This window comes from Ictalurus furcatus, chromosome 23 (assembly GCF_023375685.1).
Source record: "Ictalurus furcatus strain D&B chromosome 23, Billie_1.0, whole genome shotgun sequence".
Lineage (NCBI taxonomy): Eukaryota > Metazoa > Chordata > Actinopteri > Siluriformes > Ictaluridae > Ictalurus > Ictalurus furcatus.
In genome coordinates this window covers 14,218,833-14,245,861 of record NC_071277.1, presented here as the reverse complement: position 1 = coordinate 14,245,861, position 27,029 = coordinate 14,218,833, and the positions used below count along the sequence as shown (strand labels likewise).

The following is a 27,029-nucleotide window of genomic DNA, read 5'->3' as shown; positions in this document are numbered from 1 at the left end:
AGACACACACACACACACGCCAATAAGGCTGAAAATCACGGTCTTTATATACGTGATCCCAGAGCTCAGTTAGGATTCCACCTGTTGTTCAAGTCTACCTCCACACCCCCACACACCAGGGTTCTACAGGTACATTTCCCCAGTTTTATTAAATCTACCCTAGCTGCTTATTGAGTTCCGTGTTGACTATAATGTCCTGTTTATGAAGTTTAAATCCTAAAATGGTTTATCACTGTGTACCTTGCTGATCTCCTGATGCAGTATATTCCACCAGCCATACACTGCACACACACTCCGCAATACGTTCCCAGAGAACATTAGGCAACATGTTTAGTCATATTTTTCAGTTTATTCTTAAAGACGTGTGTGTTTAGATGGTAAAATAGGGCATCTCCGTTATCTTAATATTACAATTGTAATTCCCTATTGTGCACTAACAATATATTATTTATTCAGGTAATGATTAAAGTAATGCAAAGTAATGGAAAGTTCAATAAACAAAGTCCGATTTTATCAGACAAAAGTCACTTTGATACATACCTCTTGGACTTGCTTGTCTATGGCTTTGAGCATGACTTCAATGCCTTTGCTGAAGTATTGCACGGCTTCGGCACCTGTGTAAATCTGACCCAGATACATATACTTGCTGTGGCCTTCCTCTGGACTCAGGTCCACTGCTTTCAGAAATATGTACACTGCTGTTAAGGGCCAAACGCTTTCAATAATCACACACACCCCAACAATGTTTCACTGTGTTCAGTGTCAGACAAAACTTTTTAATTAACTGATAAGAAGTCATGCATGGAGTTGGTTATATTATATACAGAGATATCAAACACAAGACCTCAGAATATTATATTTACCTCATGTTCCTTTCAGGCAGTGCAATTTTATAGCATCTGCACTTTATAGCATCCGCACTCTCAAGATGAATGCCGTCCCATTCTGAACGCTACTCACTGCTTTACTGTTTAGATAATAGGCATTTTCATAGCATTCATTGCATTCACAGTAGTGCTGCATAATATAAATTAATCCTGCCATACAAAAATGCTTTGGTCAAATGAGCTGTCACTCACAAGCCTGACACAGCTCAAGTGCATTGTGCATCAAGTGCATCGGTTTAATATATTGCAAGGCTTATAAGCATATCACAATAGCAATGTCTATTTGCAGAGTTGCATTGTATGATTGTATGAGGCTATTTTTTGTTCACATCATTCAGCTGTAATATAAGTTCATTAGATCTATCTATTTATCTAACATAAGTCCACTCAATCTTCAGTATAAGAGCTATTCAAATATCAACATACCAGTTAGGGTTTATTATACCAGAGCGCTGCTGAATTCTACATTCAGATTGGTCAGAAGGTGCACCACAGTTCTGACCACAAATCACAGGTTTAAATGGTAAATGGTCTGCACTTATATAGCGCCTTTTAACAATAGCGGTTCTACAAAGTGCTTTACACACCAATGGCGCTAGCCTGCCATCGGGAGCAACTTGGGGTTCAGTGTCTTGCCCAAAGACACTTTGGCTTGTGGAGGCACGTGGACCGGGGATCGAACCGCCAACCCTACCATTAGTTGATAAACCGCTCTACCACCTGATTTCGTTACTGTTTTCATCGTAAAAACTTACACAGAGACTTATATTGTTGATATGGTGACATTTTCTGCAAGATGGTTATTTGGCATTTGTGGAAGGAGTCTCCAGTGTCAATGCTTTGTAAATAGAGGTATAGCTAGGCCTGTCACGATAACTACTATAATTGGATGATATATTGTCCAAGAAATAACTGTGATAAACAATATTACAGTCATTTTAAGACCATTTTCAACCACTGATATAATGATAATATAATAGCATCATAATGCAGGTACACCCTTTCAAAGAGCTTTTAATTTTTAAGAATATTCAGACATTGCAATACAATATTGTGAATTCTTAATGCCTTAATTGTCCGTGTTTTGAGCGTTGTTATGGAAAGAGCATATTCACAGCGTGACTAGGACTGGATTATTTGAAACACTACAACTATTCTTTCTAGATTTTTCTTCTTCATGAAACATTAGTGCATAGTTAATATCTTGCGTGTCATTTTTTCAACAGTATATTTTAATTAAAATCGGGGCTAGTGCTTGATACACACCTTAAATTTGAATGTACACAGTTTTTGCATTTGAATATGCATTTTCAACTTAAATTCGATAGATTTTAATTTGACAGCGTTAGAGCAAACGAGAGGACAGAGGCAGCACGAATGGCTAAAATGTTGCTGACATTCATTCTTATGTAAAATAAACACGCATGTAAACACAATGGGCAATATCGAAAATCATGGCACTAACCCAATTTCACGTTGTATTCCTTAGAAAATGATAGTGAATGATCTAGACACATCAGAAATGATTCAGTGATTAGATATTTGATGATAATTAAGCTCCAAAAGGAAAATGCTATGCCCAGACCAAATATAGATTTGACCATATATAAAATATAATAGATCAGACCATATATAAAATATAATATCATTCTTCAAAACGTTATTGTGATATGACTAAACCATAATGAATTAACAGAATTACAATAATCTAAAAATGCATTTTTGGCAGAAATCAGACTGGCTTCATTCTGGGTACCACTGAACCACACACATCTCCACACAGTCAGCATCACTTAAAATGTCTTTCCATCTGGACAACGTTTGTTTGGACAATTTCCATCTCAAGCTAAAGGATATTTGTTTGGCTTTATCCATGTCCCCCAGCTCAGCACAGATGTTTCCTAGCATGTCCAGAATGGTCAGGTTGGTAGGTTCAATGTCCAGGGCGCGCTGACAGAACATCTTTGCCATTGGAAAGTCAAAGTTGTCCATACATTCTTCTGTCTAACAGAGAGAGAAACAAACAGTGTTACAAATCACAAATCTGACACGTGTTAATTCCATTTAGAGAAAAACAAACCACTAAGTTGGACATGCCCTCAACGATTGCCCCCCGTGAATCAGAAGAACCGAACACCTACATGTCTGGATGCACAAAAAGCACTGAATTAAACTACAGTCCTAAATGAATAATATATGTTCTGGGGTGTGTCTGTGTGTATTGGGTTCTTTTCAGTCTTATATTGGACTGACAATTGGACAAAAAGTTGTGTAAAGTTTTAGTCTGAAGTTTATATTTGCAACACTCAGTTTGTGAAATTTATTATAAATAAATAAATAAACGGAAAAATGGTACTGAAAGTTTGCCCCCTCAATCCGATTTATCAATCAATCGAAAAAATAATCGGCCAACTAATCGATTATGAACATAATCGTTAGTTGCAGCCCTATGTGATATCACTATTATTAATCATGTTGTTCAAGTTCAAGTTTATTAAACATCATTGCATGACACAATTATGATGTGTTGTGCATTCAAGCGTCACCAAGAGAAAAATGCTGAAGAGAAATGCTTGCGTATAAAATGCATCTCGAATCTAGAACAATACAAGGTGTCCCAAAAGTCTCCATACATAGGGGAAATTAACACATTGTAGCAAAAAGTTATTTCAATATACTTCATATTTAGTTTTTGTTTTTAGTTTTTTTACGAATGCCTTTGACAAAAGAAGAACGTATTGAAATCATGGCTGGATCCGGAAGCTATAGCAAGGTTGCGATGGACTTAACAGGAAACATGGCAAGCACATCACACATGGCATAACTTTTTAACAAATTCAAAAATACTGCAAGTGATGCGGACCAAACGAGAAGTGGACATCCACCAACATCCACTGATAAAGACACAACCAATGTGGTGCTGGCAGACATAGTCCCCTGTTTATGGAGACTTTTGGGACACCCTGTATATTCAATAGACTGCATAATAAAGTAGGCTATTCAACATAAAATACAGCTTATATTACTTGAGGTGTAAAAAACCTTTTAACTTAATCAAGCCCACACTCTGTCCTCTGAAAAAGTAGCTTCCACTTGATCTTGAATCAGGATAGGCTACAGGGACTCAAAAATATGCTTCTCCTAAGTATGCTGTTAGGACAACCGCTAGCCTGTTAGGTATGATGTAAGGGACAACTTCAAATTCCTGGCAAGTTATGACACTAACTGCTAGTGAGTTGTGGACTAGAACATTACAGTGGAGAATATGAGTACCACATGAAAATAAAGACACTTGGAGAAAGCAGGATTCTCAAAAAAAAGAAGGCTAGGGCTGTAGATAGCTATGTGACATAGAGGTCGAACTATCGGTTAGCTGCAAAAATCCACACAGATAGTTTTTCCCAGTTGCGTTCATTACGTGAGCAGCTGAGAAGGGTCTGCTGTCATTAAACAGTACGAGAGCGTCCTCTAGAGGCGAAATAAAAACTATCACTGACCAATTTTGTTGTGTTATTTGAAGTGTTTTTGATTCATTTTGGATGTCTCTATTTATATTTGTTATTTGAAGTGCTCCTTTTTGCTTCAGTTTGGATATACACAACCAATCAAAAGCTTGGAGACACTTGACTGAAATGTTTCACATGATGTTTGAAATCGGTGTTGTAGACAAAAATATAATTGTGCCAACATAGTAATTTCTTTCATTAGAGAACTAACATTTTATTTACAAAAATATTTTTTAAAGGGATGACGTGGAATGAAATATTCCGAAAAGCAGCCAATAAGTGTCCAGCATAGGTGTGAACTCCTTAAATACTGTTTAAAAAGCATCTCAGGGAAATTCCTCAAGAAATCAGTTGAAAAAATGCCAAGAATACATTTCTAGAAATTCTAGGCAAAAATGGTTTCTACTTTGAAGATGCTAAAATATTAAATTATTTTGGATTTTTTTATCACAACATAATTCCCATAGTTCCATTTGTGTTACTCCAGAGTTTTGATGACTATTATTATTCTAAGATGTGGGGGGGAAATAATAAAAAATAAAGATTGAGTGTGTCTACACTTTTGACTGGTAGTGAATATTATTTAATTTAATATTCATTAATAATTAATATACATTTATATTGATATATTTATTCTATTTTAAAAAAGTACAGTACATTTTCATGGTACAGTCAGTTTATCTTTGTAATAAAGTTCAGGAATATTTTACTTTGAGTGTTATGTTTTCATTCAGCATCAGTTTTAAAAACTATTGGTTGAATAATCGGTTTTCAGCAGGTACTGCCCTACTTAGTTTTCAGTATCTGTAAAATCCACTATCGGCCGACTTCTAACCTGATGTTTACAAAAAACCATCTAACAGCATAATGGGAAATAAATATCCTTGTGCATCAGACACGCCCCCTTGAGAGTCACACCAGTGAAAGGTTAACTAGAGAGCTAATGTTTAATTATCCATATTTAATTTTGTTACACTGTAACAGATATTTTCTTTCATGATCTGATGTCTGAATGAATCACACAAGCACTGTGTATAATTAAGGTTCAATTACTGTACTTTTATAATGCTGAATGAAAATAGAAACCTGACACACATTCAGACAATGCTCATTTTTGCTGTTCTGAAAATGTGTCAAATCATATCAAATTATAATATTATGTACCGTACACCTCTAAAAAATCAAAATGCATTACCTTTTCCAGTAACTGATCAATGCTGTATTTTTCAGCCGTCCTCTTTTTGGCTCTTTCCTGCATCTTAGCTTTCACCCTCTCCTGTGGTGACACTGCTGTGTTTTCTGGACCTGAAAAAAATTATTAAATCAAGCATGACCGTTATAATAAAAAATATTTTAAAAATACGAATGCATCTCTCTCCTATAGATGATGATGATGCCAAAAGTGAACAACCTAAAATCTAAACAGCACACGGGTAACATTTCAGTCTGTAGCCTGCTACAGCAATGTGCTCACTGCCTTCAGTTAAAATCCAAACTTTGTAAAAGTGAACTAACTACCACAGAATTGAAATGAAAATTTAAATAAATTAACTAACTTTATCCGATAATATAAAGTTATTGGTAATGCAAGCCATGACGCTTATGAGTAAAATGGGCTTAATGCTCATGAAAATATTATATAAAATGCAACTCGACTAAACAGACAAACACAACTGTTTGCTAGCACTCGAGATGCAGGCAAGAACATCTAGGGCTGGGTGATATGACAAAAATATCTATATATTTAGGTAACAAACTGTCTACAAAACAGTAGCAAAATAAACAAAAATAAGTTTCACGATACATTTCTTTAAAGCCTACAAAGAAGATTAAGTTTTTTTTTATTACTTCAAATGAACGGCATCCATTCACTACCATTTAATTTGTAATTATTTGAAACGTTAAAAAAATACATACACCATACCAACGATATCTCAGAAAAGTGTATTGCATAACCGTATATCACGATATCAATATTATACCGATATACCGCCCAGGCCTAAGCACATCACACACGAAACTGCTGCCAAACTTATTAACAAATTCAAAAAGACTGGAAGTGTTGCAGACCAACTGAGAAGTGGACGTCCACGAACATCTGATGAAGGCATAACCGACGTGGTGCTGGCAAACATAGTCCTGTATGCATGGAGACTTTTAGGACACCATGTAGTTGAGATGCTGCAGTGCAACGCACAAGCCCAACCCTCTCATTAGACACAGTGAGTGCAGAGTGCCTTAACAGTTCTCTTACACACAGTGTTTCATAAAAGCATTGTTACATGTGTCAATAACAGATCTATATGGTGTATTTCCCTCTTCACAATATGTAAACTTAAATGTGTTGATGTATTTTATATTGATCTGTTATGCTCAATTTTAATCTGTAAATAAGAAAGTTACCTTCCTGTTGATTGATGGATTGATGTATTAACAGTAGAGCATTGTAATTTTTTTAAATAGCAGAGCTATCATTTCTACTAATTGCCACTACAGGAACCCCCTGCTATAGATACATATAAGTCAGTCTCAAAATAATGTCTAGTCTAAGCTCTGTGATATATTGTGAAATACAACAATAACATGATGCATTTGTGACAGCTTTTATCCCTGATTTTTTTATGGAATATCTTCTACACATTCATCAGGAAGCCATGTGGAATTCAACAACAGTCTCTATGACTACAGTTATATCAGTAACTTAGTTTAACAACTAGACAGTTACCTCTGCGGTTCTCTTTTCTTTTAGGCTTGCCTTTCCTTTTAGACTTTGCTTGTCCTCCCATGGTTGTATTACGATGACAGCAACTCTGTGATACAAAAAAAAACCTTTTATTTGATATTATTTATACCGCAGATGCGCACATAGAGCTTCGAAATTGAAAAAGGCATGGGATTTATGCGCCCTGACTTTTTTTCACAATCTTATTGATGCAGATCCAGAATTCCACACCAGGATTGGCTGGTACTATCCGGGGTCCTTTGTCAAGATTGGCTAGTTACAAGCTGACAATAAGTGTAACCAATCGAAAGGCGTTTTAAAGAAGAGGCGGGGTTTGTAGGAATACGGGTGTGGGGAAGCGTATCGCAAATGCTAGCATGTGGACCAACGTGAACTTCTCGGCTTGCACATCCGGTAGCAAATTTAATTTCAAAATAAAAGCAGGTACGTCTTAAGTGTATATAAAATCTACTACATTAACACGAGAACACGGCCATGTCGTACGTGAATGTACTGTAAAACGTTTTTTTTATGTATGAGTAAACGGACAGGTTTATGAAAACAACGCGAACTGAAGAGTGAACAACTGTCGCGCAACAATGACGTCATACTCACGCAACAGGGATTACGACAATATTCCGCGCCTTCCAATGCTAATTCCATGTGAATGTCGCCGGGTCTGAAATTTTGACACAGAAATTGACAAGGTAAGATATGCTCATGGTTTATAATTATTGTTCAAAGCCTGTTTTGTAGGTAGAGCGCAATAACTGCATTGGAGGTTGAACAAATCTTGTTAGTTGACAGTTAAAGTCCGGTAGCGCCTCTACTGCGGCAAGGTCAGAATTCTTCCTTATTGAGAAGCTATTTATTCGTCTGTTCAAAACCTGTAATATAATTTTAATGCTGCATATTAAAAGCGTTTCTGTTATCCCTGTAGGGAAACAGTAAACTCTATCATGTATACTATAAATAAATAAATATAAATGTCATGTTTACCTACAGTCTCTTGCATTAATATTCAGGAAGTTTGTGTAAAGTTTTTTTCATCTGAATGCATTAGGATTTTTTAAAACACTTGTACGTCAATTAAAAAAAGTTACACAAAAATGTCCATGTCCAAAAACTGTAAAAAAAATTATATATATATATATATATATATATATATATATATATATATATATATATATATATATATATATATATTAATAATTTTTCCATTTTCACTGACGTCGATTTATTTATTTATTTATTTTTTACCAGCATCAGTTCTAATCATAATTACCAAACATTCATTCATTTTCAGAATTGTAACACTTTAAATGCTGGTTTGTGTACATAATGCCACAGATTTTGTTTATGAAAAGAAAAATAGTATTTTTTTTCCATATACTAAATGCTAAGCAGATTTTTTTTCCCTTTGATTATTACTGTCTTTGATATGTCAGTGATTAACAACATTATTTTTGATGCATTCATATATTATTTGCATTCATAAATGTCGCAGTTTGAATGGGTTTCAATGGGGTCATTTTTGTCCTTAGGGTCCTGAGTGTAACTATTTTCGTGTACCTAGTTTAAAATAGATTTATGAAAGCAAATGAGGATGAAATGTTAAATTCCAATAGAAATGCACACCTTTTGCAAACGTTTATGCTGTTTGCATTAACACAGACAAAATTATTTTTTTTTAAATAATGAAAGACAAAAATGTCCATAAGGATGCACAAGGGTTAAAACAGTAGATATTTTGCTAGCTTTGCCAGTTGATATTCTTTCAATGATTATTCCAACCATATTGGAATTGCATTTGTATGAATACATTCACATATATATTAAAAATAATAAAATAAAGCATTGATCTGGTGACGCTTTCTGTAAGGAGATGTTTAGTTAAAGCACATGGAAGGAATCTCCAGCGTCAGCACTTTGTAGCAGTCATTTCAGGGTCTTCAGGACAGGAGTTTAGTTTCTCAGTAACATGACAAGCTGAAAAAAAATGTCATTAAAGCAAGAGAAAAACATTCTATAACGTAAATGATAAGAGGAACTTGTTGGGTGGATGTTACAACACTTTGCAACATTTTAATGTATTCCAATTCCAATATTTGAAAGAATGGTTGAAAGAATGGCATCAATCAACCGACAAAGCTGGCAAAATATCTATTGTTTACAAAAAAAAACCCCATCCTATTGCCTTCTGATTAAAAAAAAAAAATTACACTGTCATTTACACAAACTTCCTGAGTGTTAAAGCAAGACACTGCAGGTGAACATGGCATTGTTTTACTTATAGCATAGGGTACATTTACATTTACAGCATTAGGTAAATGCCCTTATCTCATTTATACAACTGAGCAATCGAGGGTTAAGGGCCTTGCCCAAGGACCCAACAGTGCTAGCTGGGGCTTGAACTCCTGACCTTCTGATCAGTAACCCAGAGCCTTTAACCTCTGAGCCACCACTGCCCATAGAGTTTATTATATATATTTATTATGTTTATTAAAATTATATTATAGATTTTGAACTGACGAATAAATAGCTTCTCAATAAGGAAGAATTCTGACTTTGTTGTAATGGAGGCACTACCAGACTTTAACTGTTTAATTTGTTGACCTATTAGAGGAATAAATAACTTCAGGACACACTGTTATTGGAAAATAATCAGCATTGGCGTGGTAACAGTAAGTCCTCTTTGTATCATGCCACCTCAGTGTGAATAAATTTTCCATAACAGCAAGCTTCATCTGGGTTTATTCCTTAATTAAAGTTTTAATATCTTATCCAGATCTTGAATGATTGTATATAAATATGCCAAGTAATCTTAACAATATTCTGGAAGAAGTATATAAAAATATTCTTTTATTCCAGTATAGCTGTTTTTTTTCTTGTGTGTCCTTTTTTTTTTTTTGCTTTTACTTCCTTTTCTGTCTTATATCTCAGGCTTGACTTGTTTCTTTCATTTTCTCTCCTTCTACATGTCAATCTTCATCTCATTCTGTCTGTCTATCATCAACTTCCTCTTAGAGCTGCTCGGCCGATATGTGTATGCCAAATCTTGATTTCTAGTCACTCACTTGCTTCACTGAAGATGGCCAGCAGGTTTTTGAGCCGGTGCACTCGCCTTTTGGCCGTATGCCCTCAGGCCTCTTCATCCGCCAGCCGTCTTCATACGCTCACAGCTCACCCACTCACAGAGTATCCACCCTGGTCCCAGTCCCTAATCCTACCCTCCATCAGGCACGTGAGTCTGGGTGCTGGTCCAGTGCAGGCAGATGAGCCAAACATCACATTTACACGCACAGAACTAGATATTCGTGTCGAGAAAGCGACCACACCACAGGAAGTGTTGTCTTTGTGGGCGGAACAAGGCGGCTCTGCCAATCAAGCGGGCATGTGTCTGGTCCAACTGAGCCGATTAGCAGTGGAAAAGAAAGATATCGACAGGGCGAATATCCTTCAGGACCCTCGCTGTGCGGATCTGCTAGAGGCTTTGAACTCTCAGGTAAGTGACGGTACAGAGAGATGCGCATTAAAGCAACAGTGTGTGAATGCTAAAGCTGTTTCACTTCCATCCACATCATGGGATTCAGATGTTCATTTAGGGAGACATTTTGTAGATCGCTCAGGCATTCAAAGATATTTTTATATGGGATGACGTGATAAAAAAAAAAAAAAAAAAATGAAATAAAACCTCAAACTGCATTCAGTCAGGTTACACACTGTTGTTTCTGTTCTTGCCCCATATCTATAATATGCTATATCTATAAATTGAGACTTTATAGAATTATAGAGGTTTTAGAATTATAATTATAGAATTATAAGGTGCTAGACAGCAAGTATGTATACAGTATATCGAATTTCAAACACAATTCAGTGGCAATTCAGTGTGCTTTACTTGGCAAAGTAAAAGAACATCAGGATTTTTTAAAAGATAGAAATAAGACAGGTGGATATGTAGCTGAAGTGGTGAATGCGGGGTCCAAGCACCTTCACAAATAGCAGCTCTAGTGAACAGTCCTTGTCAAGTTACATAGAACAAAAAAGAGGCTATAGATTTCATGATGGTAGCTCAGTGCTAACCCTGTGAAATGCCTACTGAAATCTGATTGGCTGATGACAGCCATTTGTAATCAGTAACCCCGTCACCATAAAATAAAATATAAAATCCACTTACAGATTACAGAAATCACCTTACAGTTTCAAGGTCTTCTCAAAAAAAATAACCATGTCATGACCTGGGGATCTCCTATAAACATGTGTATGTTTCCTGCTCTAACTCACTCGTCATGTCATTATTAAGCTCTTCGTTAGCCGTGTTGGAGCATAAAAGTGTTTATAGCATGGGCTTTCCAGTCACTGTAGTTGTAAAATGGAGTGGCGTCTTTTTTGTTTGTGTGTTGGTTTTAGGTGAACGGGGTCTGGAATGGCACACTGGTTTCTGTCTTGCGTGCTCTCTCCATTCTTGGTGTCCCTTCCACCGCTCCAGTGATGAGTTCTCTCCAGACGGAGGCACTGTGGAGGCTCCGGCGCTTCAACTACCGCCACCTTTCCTCTCTGGCGGACTGGGCGTCAGGCTGGAAGAGTCAGGGGTAAACACGAATATTAAGTAAAGCACTAGCGTAATACAAGTCTTAATATTGATATGTTTTCCTGTGGCTCTATCGACATGTCTTTTGAACATAAAGGTGTGAATGGGGATGGCTACTAAATCACACATCTGATTCTGATTCTGTTGATGAAGTGTTTGAATCAGGGATGCACAATATATCATTTGTTAAACCATGTTGAAATATTGGCCTTTGCCGTATGTAAATGAGCCCACTAACTACTCCTAAGCAGTACTAACTACTAAATCATTGTGTTTGTTTGAATGATCCATAAAATGTTTGGTTAAGACAGTCATGCCAGTCTTAAACTATGTGTTTTAATTGGCTATTACAGTAGGATGCAAGTTTTTTTCGGTATCAAACATTCCTGCTATGACTTGAATCCTTATAGTAATACTTATGGTAATACATCCAGCTGTGAGGATTATACCATCTGTAAAACCACTAAGCAGTGCAGCAGTGCCTCCCTCCAGAAGTGGACTTTGACATTGTTGTATATTCACAGTAACTTCTGCAGAAAGTTTTAAAAAATCACTGGATTTATTAAATAAAACACATTCACCGTGTATTACAATTTAAGGCTTAGTGTATCCGATTGATCTGGGCTCAGTCATGCCTTTTCTGGATAAAGTGTTTGGTGCATGTGTAGAGTAATCGGTGTTTGGCGTTATTGTTTCTCATCTGACGGATCAAAATTAGAGGTGGTTATATAAAATGACTCGATTATTCATGCCTATTACTAACTGTTTGGATGTGGATATTTACAGTTTGTATAAGTATGTTGCAGTACGGTTAGTTGTGTGCGTGTGTATGACAGACAGGGAGATGAGCTACTGACGTCTGTGCTGAAGCAACTGGAGCTGCGCTGGACAGAGCTGAATGACCCACGTACAGTCACCATGCTTATGACCCGAGCCGCAAGACTCTCCCCTCCGCTCATGGAAAAGCTGGAAGATAAGGTAAACACACACACACGTGGCCAATGTTAATCTATATGTAATTTATCAGTTTAATATTCACACAAATTGTACATTCCATTAAGTCATGCATCACGTGATGGCGGTACGTGGTGTGAATTGGGCAGATTAGCAGTTTTAGTAATAGTAAGTGTACAGGTCTCCTAAGCAGCTGTCCCTTCTGGACACAACCATTTCAAAGGATGATGATAAAAGTGCTACTAAAACTGCTACTAGTGATGGTTCAGGTAGGTCACAACCAAAAATATTTCATCTGTATTCAATATTAACAATATTACACCGTTATACTCCTTTAGTATGATTAGTGTTACATGGTGTTACTAGAGACATAGTGAAAACTACACTTTTCTGCTTTCTCAAGGCAATTTAGGTCATCTTTGGTCAGCTTATCTAGGTCAGCTTTGACTTATGAATTTGTAAATCTTGGTCTTGTGCGACAGTAGAAAAAAGGCAGGACAGCGATCTCTTTAGTCGATTAAAAAATGGCGGTGCTGCTATTTATGAAGTAGCGGTGACACTGGTGTTCTACTGCTGGTTGGCACAGGTGTGGGGGTAAAAAAACAAAAAAAAACATCACCCCTACATTCTCTCCACATTCTCTTTAATGTCAATAATAAAAATGTGAACACTGCTTTTTATACTCTGATACTCAGAGCTACAAACGTCTACAAATAAGTCAGCTGATCAACAGTAATATCTTTTACTACAGTCTTAGAGTGTTTTGTATTCTGTCCAACATAAACATGGACTAGAATCCACATGCATATGTGACAGTTGTATAATGTAAGCTTATACACTCAGCTGGGAGCTTAGGAATCCAAACATTTCTGAAATATAAATTCAGCCACAACTTGTTTTCTTATTTGTGCTGTTAGCATTGAGTCAACCTGTCCACTGACATACTAGAATTTGTTTTGTGGTAAAATTTTGGGGAATGTTTTCGAAGCGCATATTCATTTTCCACATGGACCATCTTCAGGCTGACGTAGCAAACATACGCACATTTCAGCATGGCATGTTTTTGAAGTTCTGTTTTTGCTGTTCTGAAGGCCAGAGCAGATATGTATGTATGTGTATATATATATATATATATATATATATATATATATATATATATATATATATATATATATATATATACAGGGTTCGCACAAGGTGCTTAAAGTGCTTGAATGTGCTGTTCTGAAATTTAAGTGCTAGAAAACTTTGAAAATAGATATTTTTATCTAGTGGTGCTTAAAAAGTGCTTGAATTATATATATATATATATATATATATATATATATATATATATATATATACACACACACACACACACAAAATCGCTAAATAACTTTAAAGTATTTATTTTCGATAGAACACAAATACAATCCTTTCACTTAAAGTATGACACCCCGCTGCAGCCCCTCCCCCTCCTCCTGCGATTCACTCTTTCATTTTTCATAGACCTCTCCGGTCCACTTTTCAGTCCCTTTAGCATCTTTTTTCTTTTCTTTTTTTTCTTTTTGTTTTTTCTTTCAAGAAAACACCTGATGAAAATTCAAGCAACATTTTGGGCAAATCTTAGCTACTTTCCATAGAAGAGACTCGCCAGTACTGCCCTGCAAGCGTGAGGTCTTTCTTCTCACAATATGAAATACATTTTCAGTAATATTATGGTATATAATTAGGTCTGTTTGTTTACCATTTGAACACAATTCACCCCGAATCAATGACCATATTGGATGTCTTGATCCTTGTAGCCATAAAAGAAAAAATAGCTTGGTAGTAGTTAGTCAAAGCAGTGGAAACAAAATTATGTGAGCTTACCATCCAGTATGGGTCCTGAATATCTAATGCTACCTTCTCATCTGTCTGCACCAGGCCCTGGAGTTGGCTGAGAAGTTCAGCAGCGAGGACATCCGCAGGGCAACGTTAGCCGTGGCATTGCAGGGCCGCCGATCGGTGCCACTCTTGCGTGCTCTGTCCTACCACCTGCACCAGAAACCGTCTTCTGAACTCAGTACACCACTGCTGCTGGACATTGTGTTTGCATATGGTCAGTTAATAAAATGTACTTCTGTTTTAGTCAGCGGCTTGTTTTATAGCCAGTAGCTTGTTTCTAAACAGCTTTTAGAAGCATTTTACAGTCTTCTATGAGTTAGAGAAAACCTAACCTGCTAAGTCATATAACTGTAGTTTCTGTCACAGACACAGATTGTCATAGATTCTCAATTGGCTTGAGGTCTGGGCCTCTTGCACACTAAAACAGGTTTGCCCTGCACTTTACTCTGTCCAACTTGCCTTCAACCCAGACCAGTTTCCCATACCTTGCTGCTGAAAACATCCCCATGGATGCTGCCAACACCATACTTCACTGTGGGGATGGTGTTCGTAGAGTGATAAGAAGTTCCAGTTTGTAACTCTACAAAATGTGGAGTGGGGGGTGAATACTAATGCAAAGCACTGTAACAGCAGTGAGACATTTAACCATGTGTGCACCTGCATACATCTTGTATGATATTACCACGCAGTTTTGTTTCAGATGCTTTCAATGTTGTTCAGATTCAAAGTTGACAGTTGCTCTTCTGATTTTCACTCCTGCAGGTAAGCTGCATTTCCACCAGACTCAAGTGTGCCAGAGAATGGCTGCTGAGCTTTTGCCCAGATTACCAGAGATGAGCTCCACTGATGTCATGCGCTGTTCAAAGTCTCTAGCCTTCCTGAAGTGGCTCCACCTGCCTCTGTTCGAGGGATTTACCCAGGTTTAAACCTTATTCATTCAACCAATCTACATATTAGATATGTTCTAGTAATTGGGTGTTTGATATATTACAATATACAAAGGTGCAACTGTTCAGTAAAATGCCAAAACATTCATCTATTCTGTTTACCGGATGAGTGAAGTCTAAAAAAGCATGGCAGAACTGCTGTTTAGGCTGAGAAACGCATTACAGTGAAAGATGCCTTGGGTATATTTAGTTGGCAGCATAGACAGTGTTGCCAGGTCTGCATTTTTCACATGGAATGTAGCTACTTTTGACCATAAGCCTATGTAACTTAAATAATAACGCATTAAATAGTTATGCTAGACACCTTGTTCTTTGATGCCAAAGTTAAGACAAGATGAGGTGTGCTGTTATAGGAAAATAATCAAAGGCAGGGTGGTGTGATGCAGCCAGACACAAAGAAGAGATGTTACCGCCCCAGAATGTATTATTTTCCAAAAACAGCACTTCCCAAAGTGTTTTCTTCCTCTTATACCACAGCAGTATGCCAATGATTAATGACACATCACGCTTTTTAAACTTTTATAATTACATTTGATGTTGTGGAATGTCTGCAAAACACTTTAGCTCCTGTTATTACTTGGTTTATAGAAGCTATAAACAGTCGTTTCCTCACCAGTCTCTATTTTTATTTTCTCTCTCTCTCTTGAAGTTAATAAGACAAGAGAGAGAAAAAAACCCCCAGCTTTTCATGTTACAGAGAAACCAGAAATGCAAAGTCACTGTCCTGAAGACTCTCCCATAGCAGAAAAAACTTTATAGAGCACTGACACTGGAGACTCAATATATGTCCATAAATAAAATTTAAAAACATTGTACATTGAATGACAGTTTTTAATTAATTTATTACTAAACTTGGATTATGTGGGGTATCCGCTAGTGAATGAGATGTTACTATAGAAACAATACCAGGAGCACTTTAATATAATATAATGTAATATAGTAAAACTGTGTGATTTAAATTAGAGTTGCCATATACATGATATTAGATACATGATGCATGATAATAGATACATGATATTAGATACATGCTGCAAAAAAATAAAATCGTGCAGATTGCACCTGGTGTCATTATTTAAGACACTGTAATTCATAGGGAAAATATTATGCCACAAGTAGCAATCATGGTGAAGGAGAAGGAGCTTACTAAAGTTCTCAAGGAAAACATTATTGAAATGAATCAACAGTTTATGACCAATCAGATTAGAGAATTCCAACAGCACTGTTGTGAAAGAGTGTAGTCGTAAATGACAATAGTACATGTCAACATGTAGATTTTAAAAATACATTGTCCTTCTTGCTACCATTTAGCACTTCGTGAAAAACAGTGAAAAGTACAGCACGTTACAGATGTGTAACCTCCTCATGGCCTTCGCCAAGCTCAACTTCCAGCCCAGTAACAAGGAGCCATTTTTCATGAAGGTAACCAATCAGAAGCGGGATGTGAGATTAAGTAAATTATACTAAGTGTTATTGGTTGATTATTAACAACCAATTTTATTTTATTTGTGGTGTGTGTGTGTGTGTGTAGGTTCATGAAGCTTTGGAAAGTTCCTGGCAGAGCTTGGAACCTTTTGTACTGACCGATGTCGTTTGGGCTCTCTGCGTGTTCCAGCAGGCCAAACCCGAGTTTATTGCAACTGTTACAAATCCTGAGTTTCAGAGCAAAGTTACAGGTGAGAGCAACTGAATAACAGAGCATACAGTTCCAGGGAACCTAAATCTGTGATTTCTTTGCTTTCTAATTAGGTTAATATTGATCTTGGGAGGGTCATGCAGTACGCAATGATGGAATGTATGAATAATTTGTGACATTCACTATCTTATACTACTCTTTTTTCTTGTTTCATTTTAAAGCAGCAGTCCTAAGACATCACAAGATGATATTGATTGTTCTGTTCAAATGTTTATCAAAACCATATGCTCCTGCTGGATTAGAGTCAAAAATAAATGAGTGAGCAAAATAAACACAGAAGTTTGGTATCGTAGAAACATTTTTTTAAAATTTGCACCTTTTCCCTAGAACTTGAAACGTCAAATATGCAACACAATTTTTTTTTTTTATATTTTCCGAAATATCTTGATATTGTTTCAGATATATTTATATATTTTTTTAAACGTGAATATATGTATGTATGTAAATATTTATGGTAAATATATTTGGTAAATTCAAGTGAAAGACACTCACCAGCCTTCAGTTAATTCAGTTAACATTCAGTTAATGGTCACAACAAACATCAGAATGAGGCAAGACGTGATCTCGGCATGGATATTCTTACAAGACAATCTGGTTTGAGTATTTCAGAAACTTGTGAGCTACAGGGATTTTCACGCACAACAGTCTCTAGAGTTTACACAGAAGGATTTGAAAAAACAAAACGTTGAGTATCAGTTCTGTTAGTGGAAATGCCTTGTTGATGAGGGAGGGGTACATGTGTTCCTATTAAAGTGTATGTGTACATAAATCTGTGCAGTTTGCCTTTACTTGCTGTTTCATCTAGCCACATGATGTCAGCAGATACCTGTTGCAGGATTTTTTGCAGTTTTTTTTTTTTTCTTTTTCCCCAGCTCAATTATTATCAGTCAATTATTCAAACAGTCATGTCAGTTTTGCATGTCCTATCACTAAGTATAATCAGAATTTCTCTATTTCTTCACCACAAGGTGGCAGTGGTGCTCGTGCAGAGAACTACACACTGAAGATGCTTCATATTGCTGCCTCGGGACAGCTAGAATCTGGCATCCAAAACACTGTGCCCATTCCAGCAGTCCTTGAAAAGCACGACAAGCCCAGCCTAACACCCGTTCAGAGCACCCTACACAAAGTCCTCCAGATCCTCACCGAAAATCGCACCAAAGCCCTGCGCAAAGACATCAGCACGGTGTATGGGTGGAATATAGGTGTGCTTGTGTTAACTGTCACTCTGTGCTGTAGCAAATTTTGGAAGATTTAACAGTGAAGCATATGAAGAGCCAGATTATGGTGTATTTATTTATAATTGATTTGTTTTGATCTGCCACTATTTAGATGCAGAAATGGTGGTGGATTCAGAGAATAAGCCCATAGACCTGGAGAACCTGGAGGCACCACACTTACCTGGAGGGGGCGGCACAGAGCGCTTACCTCAGGGAGCACGAAGGTAAGGGTAAAAAAAATCCTGATCCTAATGTTAACCTTGACTACATTTAAACAATGAAGATGCTAAAAAGTGTTAAATACATTTCCAAGATAATAATCGTGTGTAGAATATCCTCATTTTTTTGTGTGATTAACGATGAAATGAATTACACTGCAAATGCATTGGTTTTTCTATGAACTGTGCAATATTACCTATGTTTTTATGTACCAGGCTGTGTTTGGTTAGTATACAAAAAAAACTGTAATTGGACAGCCAGTGTGTGTGTGTCTGTGTTTTTCTCAACTTGTCTGTATGTCTGTCTGACTGCCTGTCTGTCTTTCTATGTACTTGTATATCTTTATTTGTCTCTCTGTTTTGGTCTGCATGTGTCTCTCTGTCTGCCTGTTTGTCTGTGTGTCTTTTTCTTTCTCTTTGTATGTCTGTCTATCTTTCAGCCTGGATCTGTCTGTTGGTCTGTCTATTTCTGTCTATCTGGATGTCTGCTTGAATCTGTCTGTGTGTCTGGTTGGTTCTGAGTGTGGCAGACTGTCTGTCTGTCTGTCTGTCTGTCTGAGCCTTTCTGCCTATTGTATTCGTTAAAATAATAGTTAGTTATGCCCAAAAGATTCATCATAGTCATCGTGTTATATTTTTCGTCTGTGTGTTTTGTTTAGGTTGGCTTTCATGGCTTGGGAGTTCCCTCATTTTACCTCCAGGAGCAAAGATCTCCTGGGCCGCTTCGCCATGCAGAAGCGCCACCTGCAGCTGGCCGGGTTTCTGGTAGTGGAGGTAGGTCATGAAGTGAGAGAGGGAAAGATGGAAAGAACAAAAAAAGCAGCAAAACATGAAGGAGGAGAACAATACGTGATAGGAAATATGAGCGGCTCATAAGTCTAGATTTCTTTATAGCCTTATTCTGAGGCTTCTGACGACATGACTGGGGATCAGTTAGGTTTGTGTCAAGAAATGCGGATACTTGTTCAGTCCGTGCAGGATTTCAGAGGTTTTTTTTGTGATTGTTGTGGCCAAAACTGCTTGATTTTGCTGCAGCTTTTTTCAAAATTTACGATGCAATTTGCAGAGTTTTGTGGGGTTGTTTGTGGAAAACTACTCGAATTGGTGAAATTGCAGTTGCACAAACTATTTTTGAACAGTCTTTATAAGTGATGAGACCTTTTTAGCTGTACTCATATTCAACACACGTGAATCAAAGAGGGCTTTGACTAAATGCACGTTGGGTTGACATCAGATGACGCGTCTTGGCCCAAATATGCATAAAATCTGCAGTAATTTTGAAAAATTGCAAGCTTCAGTGAGTATTGCGGAGTTTCCTTGATTTTTTTGCGTTAATTTCTGCGATCACACGGACCGCTTTATAGAGGCTAGTTAACAGTTACCTTATGCTCCCAGGGACCAGTTAACTTATGCTAAGTCCAAATAGTGCATACATCCATTACATCCCCCTACTTTCAAGGTGTTCTTTCAAACATGGTAAAATCTACAAAACTGCACACATGAATACAAAAGCATAGGAGAATCTGTATGCATGTCATATATCATCGTGGGTACATGAAGATATTCCTTTACAGGGGGGACAAAAAAAGAATCTGTAGCTTTTAGCATGCTAATTATTTGAAGCCATTCTGTACATTTTAGATTAGATACAATACCAGGCGTTTTACATATATGGACAACTAACATGTGCTACCATGTTACTGAGTGTGTCATGTTGCTCAAGGCATGCTTTTCATATATTACTGATTCTATATCACTGATTTTCATATATTTCTCTGTACTTGACATTGCTGTCAGCCACGGCTAACATGGATTAGCAACGTTCGCTCTGCAGCATCTGGCATAGCAGATTGTCCCATGCTTGGTTTAAAAATAGAATCAATAGCACAGAGCTGCAGAACAGGATTGAGTCTCTCTCTTTCTCTCTCTCTCTCTCTCTCTCTCTCTCTCTCTCTCTCTCTCTCTCTCTCTCTGCAGCATTTAGGATACTCCTGTTAGAACTGGATTGACTTGGCTGGTTCTTCTATTTATTCAGACTGAAAAATGATTAGTCAATATTATAGCTTGAAATAAAAGTGAGCAAAATAGTTCCAGGTATGGATTGGAGAGGCTGTTTGTTTGGCCCCATTCTTTTCCTTTTAGTTTTCTATATTTGCAAACTTCTCAATGCTTCACTTTTCTTGCATTTCAGTGCTTCTTAGCATTTAATCTAGGGATGCCAATTTTACTGTACATGCAGATTTAATTGTGGTGTCTGCTTAGTTCACATTTTCAAAGAGGACACCAATAATTACTATGTAACACTGTAGCAGTACAGGTAAATTAAATAACTTCTACAATTGTTTTTGAAAATGTTCATCAAAAAAAAATAGTGGTGTGCCTTGACAGAAGAGTGGAGGTTATTATAAAAGTAAAATTGGGGACTAAAAACTTTTGGCCATATATTGTAAAAACAGAGAATTGAAAGAGGGTGTACTTTCTTTTTCCCATGATTGTATAATGATATGCTTGGATAAATACAGACTGGTGATGAATTAAAGGAAACCCTGGCAGGATTGTTATGCTGAGGGAGCAATTAATTTTAGCTGGCATGGCTTGTTTCCACTTGTTCGCGTAGAGAGAAGGGTCACTGCAAATCAATACAAAGTTCTTCGGTCTGATCACCTTTATCCTACGATGAAACATTCATATCCTGAGGATAAGACCGTACCCATTCACAGAGCATGAGGGCTCACTGAATGGGTTGATGGGTATGAAAATGATGTAAATCTTATGCTTTGGCCCTCACAGTCATGAGATCTCAACCCAATCGAACACCTGTGAGAAATTTTGGACTGACGTGAGCCAGTATAACAAATGCAGTGGTTAATGCAATCAGTTATCTAGAACCTTGTTAGCCAAGTGTGATTTTCTTTGAGCATGTTTGTGGATAGCTACACGCCATAGCCACAAGCTACCTGTAACCAGATATCGGCCCTCAAAATGTCTGTGATGCAAAACGGTGAAGCGTGCTTACACACACAGTTTTGTTTCAATAAAAGACAATATAAACAGGAAATAGTCAACAGAACTGGCTGAATTCATCAGCAGTTATTTCCTCACGGAAGTGTGGAGATGACGACGAGGCTTGGGAGTAAACCATATAATTCTTTCAAATTTGGCAGTAATGTGTTTGTTTGTTTGTTTTGGTTTTTTTGGGAGTGGGGGGGGTTCATATAAATAGATTTGGTTATAAAGGTAGAGGTAGGTGAGGCATCTTTCAATGGAATTGGAATGAAATCTTTAAATGCAATTTTCTCCTTTTTTGCTTTTTCTAAAATGCTAGAACTTTATTCTGGTTGAGATATGTGCAAAATAGAAACATATTTTGATTCAGGAGGATGTGTAGATTTTGTAAGGGATAATCCACAGCTAGGTGTGCATTACACGATTTTGATGCACAGCGTGGAGGAAAAGAAGCGGAGGGTGGTTGCCTCCGCGCTGTGCATCAAAATCATGTAGTGCACACCTAGCTGTGGATTATCCTGCTTATATTCTCCTGTTTGCAGTGCAAAATGTGACTGAAAGGATAAAAGTAATGGTTAATTTTTGTTAGTTATTTTATATACGGGGTTGTTAGATCTAGAATTCTGCCCGCACTAAATCATAAACAGTAGTCTTATAAGATTACATTTATTTGAATGAATTATAATAATTTGTTATTAGAGAGAGAGCAAGAGATTGTGTATGTGTAATTTACCTGTGTCTGTGCTGGATCTCTACTAATAATGAAGCTGTGAGTTTAACTGTGCAACTGTATGTTACTATGGTTACAGTCATTTATAGGCAGCACATTAATTTAGAACGGTAATTAAACTGACTGGAACTACCTGTGCATTCAACTGTTTAAACTCACACCTTCCAGCCAATCAGAATCAAATATTCAGACAGACCATATAATGATAGGGCTGCACGATTATGGCCAAAATGATAATCCTGATTATTTTGATTAATATTGAGATCTCGATTACTTTTCACGATTATTCATTGATTTTAGGGACAACATATTTTTATTGCACTTTCACATTTAAATAAACAGACCGCTGCTTTCACCTCCATGTTGTGCTACATTCCTGCTAATGTATAAATCTTTGCATCAAATTAGACTGATCCTTAAATTTCATGATCTCGTAGAAGCAAAATATAAATAAAATTTACCCAAAATATAGGATAAGTAAAAATAAAAATGCCATCAACCAAATGAAAATATGTGATCAAATATAACAATATGCAACCAAATGAAACCAATTCAGGCGCATGCAGAAAAGGCAATAACAGTGTTTACAGGAGGAGAGACGCAAGACATTTTCTTTTAGGAGCGCTTGTGAACCTAATTACAAAAATTTAGGACAGTTGAAGTTTTTTTTATTTTATTATTATTTTTATTTTTTTTTTAGAGATGGTAACATTAATGTGCCACAATATAACACACAAGTAGGCATGAGAAAACGTGAACTGGTCAATTATGACAGAATTTAGGAACAAAGTGTGAGCCATGACAAATTAATTTACCTTCTGATAAACTAAATGTAATATTTTCAGTTAATTTTAGAGACTGTTTTTAAAAAAACAACCGTTAACCTGTTCCACCTTGTAAACAAATACAATAAACATCAATGTTCAGTGTTTGAAGTCTGCTCCTCTTAAATATATTTAAAGCTACACTATTAGACATTTTCCACTGTCATGGTTCTGGACTGGAGTCAGTTCTCGGACCGCTCTGTGTATATTGTGTATATATCTGAATAATGTCATATGGGATGTGATTGGGTGAGTTCATTTACCCATCAGATGCAAAGCGCTTTATTTTAATGGTGTTCATTAGGGATGCACCGCTCCAGGATTTTTACGACTGAAACCGATCCAGATACCAATCTTTTTGTTTAAGCTTTAATCAAGAGGTCTGTCATAAACAGTTAAATGTAAGCTCTCTGCGCATGGTCACTGTTAATTGAATTAAAATAATAGCAATGAGAAATACTTTTGGTTAATTGATAAATAAACAAGCATAAAATATTTATTTTTAAATATCTTAAACAATAAAAGGCCCTAATTAAAAGTAGACTAACACAAGCATGATCCATATTAGGTAAAAGGCTAATAGCTTTCTAAGGAAATAGTGAACTAAGCTTAATGTCAAATTGATATTAAATGCAACCCATAGTAATTAACATTATTTTATTTCTCATTTTATTTATATTTTATGAAGATATTATATCTATTTTTTATCTATATCTGTAGATGCATTTTGGACTTCCTGTAGTTTTTATCCCGATTGTATTATATAACTCCGAAGAGGTCACTCACACCGGTATGAATAAATATTTATTCAGTCGCACAAAGTACTGTTCAGTCGCAAACACGATTGAAATGGTCATACTGTAGAGCCCTGAGTTTATCTGCAAAGTTTTTTCCTGTTCGGCGTGATGAGGTTTAATGTCCCCGACAACCTCTGTAGTGCCATGTAACATCATGATTTCCCCTCGCGCAAGCGCTGGAGCTCGCAGTGAAACTGGCAGCTCGAGCGCTAAAATGCTAACTTCATTTCTGGGTTTGGCATTTACAAAATGACGTCATCCCTGCGCCGGTCTATCTGATTGGCTGTAAGTTTAGGAAGCGCTTGATTTGATCTGCAGCGGAGTTTTCTATGAGCGGAGGACGAACTTTACACGTCAATATCGCAGTCGATAATGTTCATTTAATCGTGGGCAGTCAAAATCGTAATCGCGATCGATATTCGATTAATTGTGCAGCCCTATATAATGATAAGGCAAATGTCAGAATTGGACCATGTGAAACATTTCCCAGGCCACACATGACCTCTGCGTCTCTCTCTTCAGGTTCCATACTTCGAGTGGCTAGAGTTGAAGACGGATTGGCAGCGAGTGTCCTATCTGAAGGATAAGATCGGGAAGGCCGTAGCTGAGGACATGGCTAAGTGAGCTTCTGGACTGCAGCACATCCAGAAGAGACCACAGACCAAAGCAGAACTTCAGAATCAAACAGCAGGGCAAATAAATTTGGCTACAGAGTTGTTTACATCCAACCAGAGAATGAAGATCATAAAACATTAGTTTATTCACCCATAATAAATGTTCATGGACATGGATCTTCAGGATCTTCCTGCTGAAATGATATAACACTGAACACTCTTCTTAACTAATCGCTAAATTATAATTATGATGCCACAAAATGATTTATTATGAGTATCAGAGGTCCCAAGGGTTCCAAGGTATTACTAGCATTCTGTATACTGCTATGTGAAAATCTGCTTGATATCAAGCTCATTTCTAAAAATGTAGCTTTGTTTCAAGCTGTAATTGAAACCAATCAGTTTTTTTCAGGTGTATACATCTTTACCTGGTCATTATACAAATTAATCCTGGTTGTGTCCTTTACGTTTTTTTATTTTATATGTATATAAATCAGAAGAACAAATTCAGCTTCTTGCATCATACTCCGATAAACAGACTTTATACTGGTTATAATAACCAGCCAGACAAAACAATCAGTTCTAAAAACTGTAAAGGATGTCTCCTTGGAGAACTCATTCCACGAATAATAAACTCCCACTTACCAGTTGTGATGTGGTTGCCTAGACAACAGGATAGGGCTTTCCTTGTTGCCAAGGAGACAGTCGATGAGGCTGCTTAAAACTGAATGGGGTGTGCTCAGGTCTAAGAGTTTGAAACATTTAAAAACATTTTTTTTTTTTTACACATGAAATGTATGATTCAGTCATCATTGTGAAGGACAGCATATGGACAGAATAAAATGTTATTTAAACTATTGAATTTGGTTTATATCTGGGTATTTGTGATTATGAATCAGCAAACGGAATATTATTATATATTCAGATGCTTACTAAGCATGGCAAATTAATTGTGGGGGGGGAGTTTAGGAGATTGGATTAAAGTAACAAGCTTGTTAACAGTTAATGGATGGAGATCATTTGAATTTGGAGTTAATCAAATTTAAATATTTAGCCCTGAACAATTTTATTTTCATTGAGATTTTATCACTGAACGAGTGATAAATACACATTCGATTTGATCTAATTCGATTTTGGTGAAAATCAGACACACTGTCTAGGAGGAATTCGAAAAAGTAGTTTTTTCAGAAAATTCAAAATGGCAGATTAATTTTCACTATGGAAAATTACGTGTTATGGTGCATTTGACCTGACATGAGCCAAGAAATAAGGGGGGGGGGTGTTTGTAGCCCTTACAGTTCAAAAATTATTAGCATAAAAATTAGTGCAATTTTGAGCTGTTGGTGGCGTTAGAGGGTTTGAGATAGCAACTAAAAATTTGCTGTGGTAACATTTCAAATTGTTCCCTATCTGTTTGCCAAATTTCATAAGTTCCATAACTATGGGCTGCTATAGACTCAATAGCAGCAGAAGAAGAAGAACACTAACAATTAGAATAGGTGACTACACACCTGCCGTGCTTGGCCCCTAATTATAGATAATTGTAATACAATACTTGTGTTATGACTTTGTGTACCAACATAAAGTAACATCTAATGTATTTGTGCTTTAAATTCAGTTCTCTACTCCTGGATGGGTACGATATTAAGAAAATGAAAATTTCATACAATAATGCATCAATTCAAATGATTTTTATTTATATAGCACTTTACAGTAGACTGTCACAAATTTAGAAAATTAAAATTTAGGGCAAAGGAGAGGAAAAGGAAATGAAAGACAACATATAGCTTAACTTATTAGAGCAAGCACATATAATATAAACTTGTTATTTGAATTACAGCTGGCACAACAGTCAGAGCTGCTGTTATATAAAATTAATCAACAACTTCTGACCAATCAGATTTGAGAATTCAACAGTGCTGTGGTTTAATTCATTGTAAACTTCTTTTTCAATACATAGAGTCCCAGGATATAGACCAATGAACTGAAGTGTTTAGTTTGTTATGATTGGGTTTAACAACTGGTAAACATGAAATCTATGATATTTTATTTATTTTTTATTTTTTGAAAGCAGCTACAAATGACTCTATTGAAGTCTTAGTCTTCAAGGCAGCAGCACTTACTATTTAGATACAATAACAGTTTTAGTAGATAATCTATTTTTTTTAATTGCCTAATATTTGGTAGGAAATTAATCAAATTAATAAAACATTAATATTTAGAATCTGTCTGTATTCAAGCCATTATATTTAATATCCTGATTTTAATATTTTATAAGGGGAAAATGCTATTCTTTCCCCACACCCACTATTGGTATTTTGTAATACAGCCATTTCTGTAGTGTAACCTTCAACAGTAAGAATAAAAATCTAAAATATAGATAATTTAATGGAAAACGCTATATTTCACAAACTACTTAAAATTTTGTGTGAATGTTGAATTTATTCCAGGTCT

The 27,029-nt window shown here is 36.5% G+C and overlaps 2 protein-coding genes across 4 annotated transcripts in view; one reads left to right on the top strand and one right to left on the bottom strand.

The window, feature by feature from the left end:
- si:dkey-12j5.1 (uncharacterized) overlaps positions 1-7,303 on the bottom strand; it is an 83,846-nt gene extending 76,543 nt beyond the window's left edge. Inside the window, exons 1-4 of the mRNA XM_053611137.1 lie at positions 7,119-7,303; positions 5,589-5,698; positions 2,745-2,891; positions 541-690 (exon numbers count right to left, since the gene is read on the bottom strand). Coding sequence (XP_053467112.1) covers positions 541-690; positions 2,745-2,891; positions 5,589-5,698; positions 7,119-7,179 — 468 coding nt within the window. The 5' untranslated portion in view covers positions 7,180-7,303. The remainder of the gene's footprint in view (positions 1-540; positions 691-2,744; positions 2,892-5,588; positions 5,699-7,118) is intronic.
- A 182-nt stretch (positions 7,304-7,485) lies between these two features.
- On the top strand, positions 7,486-25,437 carry tbrg4 (transforming growth factor beta regulator 4). 3 transcript variants are annotated; one of them, XM_053611133.1, is made up of 12 exons: positions 7,486-7,822; positions 10,143-10,620; positions 11,526-11,707; positions 12,543-12,684; positions 14,566-14,740; positions 15,289-15,446; positions 16,782-16,892; positions 17,002-17,146; positions 18,135-18,371; positions 18,499-18,610; positions 19,264-19,378; positions 24,484-25,437. In XM_053611133.1, the coding sequence occupies exons 2-12, from the start codon at positions 10,207-10,209 to the stop codon at positions 24,583-24,585; spliced, it is 1,893 nt and encodes a 630-aa protein (XP_053467108.1). In that variant the 5' UTR covers positions 7,486-7,822; positions 10,143-10,206; the 3' UTR covers positions 24,586-25,437. The 3 variants fall into 3 exon arrangements, with proteins under 3 accessions (XP_053467108.1, XP_053467110.1, XP_053467109.1); XM_053611135.1 differs by having other exon boundaries at positions 10,059-10,620; XM_053611134.1 differs by lacking the exon at positions 7,486-7,822 and having other exon boundaries at positions 9,536-10,620.
- Positions 25,438-27,029: the final 1,592 nt, after the last annotated feature.

What these genes read in the sequence shown, in the direction of transcription:
- tbrg4 (XM_053611133.1), top strand. Translation starts at nt 10,207, where the DNA reads ATGGCCAGCAGGTTTTTGAGCCGGTGCACTCGCCTTTTGGCCGTATGC. An exon ending in GGACATTGTGTTTGCATATG is followed by an intron (nt 14,741 to 15,288) that starts GTCAGTTAATAA and finishes TCACTCCTGCAG; the next exon opens with GTAAGCTGCATTTCCACCAG. An exon ending in GGTGTATGGGTGGAATATAG is followed by an intron (nt 18,372 to 18,498) that starts GTGTGCTTGTGT and finishes GCCACTATTTAG; the next exon opens with ATGCAGAAATGGTGGTGGAT.